Source organism: Corapipo altera, unplaced genomic scaffold (assembly GCF_003945725.1).
Source record: "Corapipo altera isolate COAL_440 unplaced genomic scaffold, ASM394572v1 107b, whole genome shotgun sequence".
Lineage (NCBI taxonomy): Eukaryota > Metazoa > Chordata > Aves > Passeriformes > Pipridae > Corapipo > Corapipo altera.
The window spans coordinates 1,532,884-1,539,456 of record NW_020884951.1 but is presented as its reverse complement, the minus strand read 5'-3'; the positions used below and the strand labels follow the sequence as shown (position 1 = coordinate 1,539,456).

Here is a 6,573-nt window from a genome sequence, read left to right as displayed (position 1 = left end):
ATAATTATATAATAACACATATATATAAAGTGTCTAAATGCATGCATAATTAACTACTGTATATTCTATATATACATCAAATTCAATATTTATATATAAATATTAGAAATATTTATTTATATATAATAAAAATGTATTGTAAATATATATTTCTATAGTTTTATATTTCTTTTTAATATTTATATTAGGCAGGCAATGTATTTGATATTTGAATATCTATATTTAAATATTGTAAATATTTATTTATATACCATAAATATATCTATTTATTTATATATTTATTTGATATGTTAATTAATAATAACAAATATCTTTTATAAATAAAGCAAATACAATGAATAAATCAAAGCACATGAGTAAATATAAACATATATAAGCATATATAAAATCTACACAGTCTCTATAAAAATAAAATTTAAAAGTACATAAAACCATAAATAATCATATAACAACACACATATATATAAAGTGTCTAAATGCATGCATAACTAACTACTGTATATTCTCTATATACATACTTTAAACTTTAATATTTATATTTACAAATATTATAAATATTTATAAATATATCAAATATATATTATAAATATAAAGTTACATATTTTTATATTTTATACTTATTTTTAATATTTAAATTAGGCAATGTATTTGATATGTTAATAAATAATAACAAATATCGTTGATAAATAAAGTACATGTAAATATTTTGAAATAAAAAATACAATTAATAAATTAAAGCACATGAGTAAACATAAGCATATATAAAAAAATATATAAAATCTATGTAGTCTACATGAAAAATAAAAATAAAATTTAAAAGTACATAAAACCATAAATAATTATATAACACACACATATATAAAGTGTCTTTATGCATGTATAATTAACTACTGTATATTCTCTATATACATACTTTAAATTGTAATATTTATATTTATAAATATTAAAATATTTATTTATATATTAAAATATATATTATAAATACGTAAACATATTTTTATATTTTATGTTTATTTTTAATATTTATATTAGGCAATGTATTTGATATGTTAATAAATAATAACAAATACTGTTGATAAAGTACATGTAAATATTTTGAAATAAAAAAAATTAATAAATTAAAGCACATGAGTAAATATAAGCATATATAAGAAAATATACAAAATCTATATAGTCTACATGAAAAATAAAAATAAAATTTAAAAGTACATAAAACCATAAATAATTATATAATAACACACACATATATAAAGTGTCTTTATGCATGCATAATTAACTACTGTATATTCTCTATATACATACTTTAAATTTTAATATTTATATTTATAAAAATTAAAATATTTATTTATATATTAAAATATATATTATAAATACGTATACATATTTTTATATTTTATATTTATTTTTAATATTTATATTAGGCAATGTATTTGATATGTTAATAAATAATAACAAATACTGTTGATAAAGTACATGTAAATATTTTGAAATAAAAAATACAATTAATAAATTAAAGCACATGAGTAAATATAAGCATATATAAGAAAATATATAAAATCTATATAGTCTACATGAAAAATAAAAATAAAATTTAAAAGTACATAAAAACATAATTATATAATAACACATATATATATAAAGTGTGCATGCATAATTACCTACTGTGTATTCTTTACATACATACATATAAATATATGATAGTGTCTATAGTGTATATATAGTATATATATATACTATATATACACTATAGACACTATCATATATTTATACATACATTATATATGTGTGTACACATACATACATTATTCAATTATCTCTTTATGTATATTATAAAGCCAGTGGGTGTCTGGGTGAGTCAGAGAGTGTAAAATACAATTCTAGATGGGTGGTGACACAGAGACCCCAAACACATACCTGTGAACACACGTGGGGGGGCTGCAGACCCCTCCTCCTGAGCTGGGAACGCTGGCAACACTTTATGTTTCATCCAGAATCTTGACACAACTCGGCCTGAGGCCAAAAAACCTCGGTATGAAAACTGCTCAGAGACTTCTGTATCTTTAAGCAGCGAGGTATTTGTTTATTCAACGCTGGGAACAGGCCAGCTCACGCTGGACAAACTTGCTCGACCTGAAAGTGCAAAACTAAGGCATTTGATACACTTTGGGTGCTTGGTTAGATCATCTAACACACACATTAATAAGCAGGTGAGTCTCTGGGTAGAGTCTTTCCAGACATGCTCAGTCTTCCACTGTGGGGTCTTCTCCTCGAGCCTTCATCCCTCTGGTGGTCGCCAGGAACGTCTTCCTCAATCTGACCTCTTCAATGAGGTGACCTGAATTCTTCAAGCTTGCAAAATCCTGGCTCTGGGCCTTCTAGATCTTATTCAAACGTCAGGTTTACCTAATTTATTACCACGTGTGTACTACTCCTTTCTATCCTAAGGCCTTTGGTCCAGTGAGCAGGACAGAACATGATATTAAGCAGTGCTCCTAAAATGTTCTTCTAGCAAAACCAGGAGAGCAAACAGGACAGGGTATACCAGCTGAATCTTTGTTAACTCTTTTTTTGTGCCTTTTTGCCATCAGGAGACACTGGCTGTAGTCTTAAACCAGCAGGGTTTCTGACCTTATTCACTGAAGTTAGAGACTGGTCGTGTGGGAATAATTTAGGAATTTTAACTCTGGTTTGTTAATAAAGGAATACTGTGAATAAAGGAATTACTAAATAACCTGGCTTTGAATTTGACATTATTGGGAACAACAGCCCTCCCACTCTTTGGGCTCTCTGCAGCGAGGAAGAACTGGTCTCCAAACACTGCCAGCAGTGGCTGTGCTGGCCCTGGGCCCAGCTCAGCTGTTCTGTCCTGCCTGACTCCCAAACCAGAGAGCCCCTGACATGGAGAGATCCACCTCTGGGGACTGCAGCTCTGCCAGGCAGTAGGTCCTTCTCTGAGGAATTGCAGCCAAGGGAGGAACAGGGGAGGAAATCACACCTTTAGACAGCCCAGCACAGAGGAGCAGCTCTCTCCAGAGCTGCAATTCCAGGGCCCCTTCCCAAAAACACAAAGCCTTCGATAAGGGTGTGACCCACTCACAGCCCTCACTGAGCTTGGAAAAGCCCTCGGAGATCGAGTCCAACCATTCACCCAACACTCCCAGGGCCACATCCACACCTTTCTGGGACACTCCCAGGGATGGTGGTTCCACCTCTGCCCTGCACAGCCCGTGCCAATGCCCGACTGCCCCTTCGGGGAAGAAATGTTCTCTAATTCCGTTAATTAACAAGTCACTTCAGCACCTCTTCACCACACGAAGCCTTTCTCCCAGAAAGGCAGCCAAGGATGGAGCCCCTTCCCTACCTCCCGAGGGAACAGGGCAGACAGGAGTGAGGATCAGAATAACCCCAGCGTTGCTGAACCCCCCAGGGCTGGGACGGGGAAAGGGGCCTTTCCCTCACCCGGAGCTTTGGAGGCGGGTCTTCCCTGGACTCTTTATTCTTTCGAGCCACTGCAGCTCCTGGGCCACGATCTCCCCGTCCCCAGCAGGTCTGTGAGGTGCCGCCGAGCCTCCTCCGTGCTCACCAGAACCTCCACTTCATTCGCAGCCCCGGAGCCGCCGCTGCTCCTTCCATGGCGGCGCCGCCACGGCCGCGGCTCAAACCGGCCAATCAGAGAGCGGTGCGTCACCAAGGGGAGGAGTTCGAACCAATCACGGAGCGGGGCGTCACCTAGGGGCGGGGCACAGCCAATCGCCGATCAGAGCGGCAGGAAGCGGCGGGGCCGGCAGAGCGCCGGACCAATGGCGTGCCGGTGCGTCCCCCGGGGCGGGCGCGGCCCGGCGCAGCCAATGGGCGCGCGGTGCGCGCCGCCCGAGCCGGCGGCCATGGAGCCCCGCGCTCCCTACGACGACTTCCCGGTGGTTTTCCTGCCGCCCTACGAGAGCCCGCCCGCCTGGGTCCCGCCGCACGAGGTGAGGGGGCTCGGGGGGCCGCGCCGGCCCGGGGGCGGCCGCGGGGTCGCCCGGGCGGGGGCCCGGCCCGGCCCCGGCTGAGCTGGCGCGTCCCCGCAGCGGGTGTTTCACCCCGACTACAACAACGAGCTCACGCGGTTCCTGCCCCGCACCATCGCCCTGCAGAAGCCGCCCGGGGCGCAGGTGAGAGCCCGCGGGGGGCCGGTCCCGGCGCGTTTGCCGCAGAAGCCGCCCGGGCCCGCGATGGTCCCGACCCGGCCCGTGCAGGGCGGGGCCCGCGGGATTCCCGGGGCCGGGAAGGGGCAGGACGGGGGGCACGGGCAGGGATCGCTCCCGGCGGGACATCGGGGAGGTGGAGCTGCGGAAGGGCGGGAGGGGCGGCCCCGGGGGGATTCCGGGAAGGGGAGGTGGGAGAGAGGGGCTGGGGCTGCTGGGAACGGGACCAGAGACCGGGATCGGTCTGGGAGAGAGGGGCGGGACCTGGGAATGGGAAGGGACCTGGAAAGGGTAAGGGTCCTGGGAATGGGAATGGTCCTGGGAATGGGAATGGTCCTGGGAATGGGAACGGTCCTGGGAATGGGAACGGTCCTGGAAAGGGTGAGGGTCCTGGATCAAGGGAAGGGCCCTGGGAATGGGAAGGGTCCTGGAAAGGGTAAGGGTTCTGGGAAGGGGAACGGTTGTGGGAATGGGAAGGGTCCTGGGCCAAGGGAAGGGCCCTGGTGTCTGCCTTTCACTGCTGGTTTTTCCCACAGTTGGGCTTCAACATCCGGGGAGGAAAAGCCTCCCAGCTGGGGATCTTCATCTCCAAGGTGTGTCCATCCCTGTCCATCCCCCCTGGATCCAGCTCAGGCTGGGGTTTCCCACACTCAGCCCCTCCTGTGGCACTGCTGGGTCCCTTCCCAGCCCCGGGAATTGCCGGGGCTGAGCCTTCCCTGCTCCCTGTGCTGCCCGGTGCCCCGTGGGTGCTGAGGGCGCTGTGGGAGGGTCGGTGCCCAGCCCGTGCCATCCCTGTGCCCAGGTGATCCCCGACTCGGACGCGCACAGGGCGGGGCTGCAGGAGGGGGACCAGGTGCTGTCGGTGAACGACGTGGATTTCCAGGACATCGAGCACAGCAAGGTGAGCTGGGGCAGGGGGGGCATCCAGGCCCTTCCAGCCCCTCCCCACGGGGCCAGGGAACGCTCTGCCCTGCCCAGCCCTGCCCAGCCCTTGTTTTCCAGGCCGTGGAGATCCTGAAGACGGCCCGGGAGATCACGATGCGCGTGCGCTACTTCCCCTACAGTGAGTGGGGCCGGGGCTCCGGGGCAGCACCTTCCAGCCATCCCTGCCACCTCCCCCGAGTCTGGCAGGGCACAGATGGGGATCTGGGATCAGGCATCACCTCAGGACAATGAGGGAAACTTGGGGAGCGGGGCTGAGCCACCCCGTGCTGGAAGGGGGGATGGTGGGGAAGGACAAAGGTAATTTAGGGCTCCAGAAGCAGCTGATTATCCCTGGATAACACAGGAATGAGCTCTGGCACCAGTGCCAGATACCTCTCCCTAGGGATGCTGGAATGGTGAGTGAAGGGAAGGTCTGTGCTCACTCCCAAGTTCTGCTTCTGCTCCCATAAAGTTCAAAGATTTAAGGGATAAGAAAAGAGATCAAGCCAAGCCAAACAGGGTTTCTTCCTGAAATGGAAACTAGCCACAAAAAGCAAAACATGGAGTGGGGGAAGAGAGGGTTTAAAACAAACTTGCTCTCAGTGCCCTGAAATGAGGGGCTGGGATGCAAATGTGCAATTGCAAAGGCAGAGGGGCCCGAGCTCTGCCTCTGCCTGGGCAGGTGCTACCAGAAGGTGTTTTCCTGCCCCTGGGGGTGATTCCCCCGTTGCTCAGGCTCTGCCTCTCCCCCAGATTACCAGCGGCAGAAGGAACGGACTGTTCACTAACGGGGAGCTCTGCTGGGGCTCCTCCTGCACAAACCTCTCCTGCTCTCCCACCCCCCGAGATGGCCCAGCACGCTCAGCTCCCACTGGAGGCACAGCTGTGCCCTGCCTGGAGAGATGCCCAGAGTCTCACCCAGCTGGAGGCTGGAGGGGATTGAGCCTGTGCTCCTGAGTGGGGCTGGAACAGCTGCTGGGAACTGGGGACGAGGGAGCTGCTCCAGCACCATCCCTGCTCCTCTTTCAGCAGGACTTGAGTGAGTGCTGTGCTGGCTCTGGATCCCTTGGTCCTGGAAGCTTTGTTGGGATGGAAAAGCACGAGGGGCTGAGGCTCCTGAGCAAAGCAGGGGCCTTGTCCTCCAAGAAATCCCCCTGTTCCCTTCTGTCATGCCATGGAATTCTTTCCTTCTCCTCTGTGCCACCTCTGCTCTTCTCTGCTGGGTTTGCTGGGGGATCCAGGAGTAAAACCCACCCAAACTCAGTGCCCAGCTCTGGCTGCACTGGGCTCTTTGTGCCTCTGTGCTGGGAATGACCCCGGGATACAGGGCTGGGGTGTTTGGAAACCTCCACTGCGTTGTTTGGCTCCTGTGGGAAGAAAGGGACAATGGGAATGACAGTCAGGGACACTGAGACATTAATGTCAAACAGGGGAAAAGAGTGATCCTCAGAGGATTCCTTGG

At 47.4% G+C, this 6,573-nt stretch overlaps 1 protein-coding gene across 2 annotated transcripts; it reads left to right on the top strand.

The window, feature by feature from the left end:
• The first annotated feature begins 3,849 nt into the window (after positions 1 to 3,849).
• Positions 3,850 to 6,462, top strand: LOC113956468 (PDZ domain-containing protein 11). Of its 2 annotated transcripts, none has more exons than XM_027663112.1 (6): positions 3,850 to 3,971; positions 4,071 to 4,154; positions 4,724 to 4,780; positions 4,990 to 5,088; positions 5,190 to 5,250; positions 5,865 to 6,462. In XM_027663112.1, exons 1-6 carry the CDS (start codon positions 3,885 to 3,887, stop codon positions 5,897 to 5,899), a joined length of 423 nt encoding a protein of 140 aa, XP_027518913.1. In that variant the 5' UTR covers positions 3,850 to 3,884; the 3' UTR covers positions 5,900 to 6,462. The 2 variants fall into 2 exon arrangements, with proteins under 2 accessions (XP_027518913.1, XP_027518912.1); XM_027663111.1 differs by lacking the exon at positions 5,865 to 6,462 and adding an exon at positions 5,621 to 5,853 and having other exon boundaries at positions 5,190 to 5,285.
• Positions 6,463 to 6,573: the final 111 nt, after the last annotated feature.

Coding starts and splice junctions, on each gene's coding strand:
- LOC113956468 (XM_027663111.1), top strand. CDS start 3,885: ATGGAGCCCCGCGCTCCCTACGACGACTTCCCGGTGGTTTTCCTGCCG. Junction 5,089..5,189: donor AGGACATCGAGCACAGCAAG/GTGAGCTGGGGC, acceptor CTTGTTTTCCAG/GCCGTGGAGATCCTGAAGAC. Junction 5,286..5,620: donor GCTCCGGGGCAGCACCTTCC/AGCCATCCCTGC, acceptor GAGATCAAGCCA/AGCCAAACAGGGTTTCTTCC.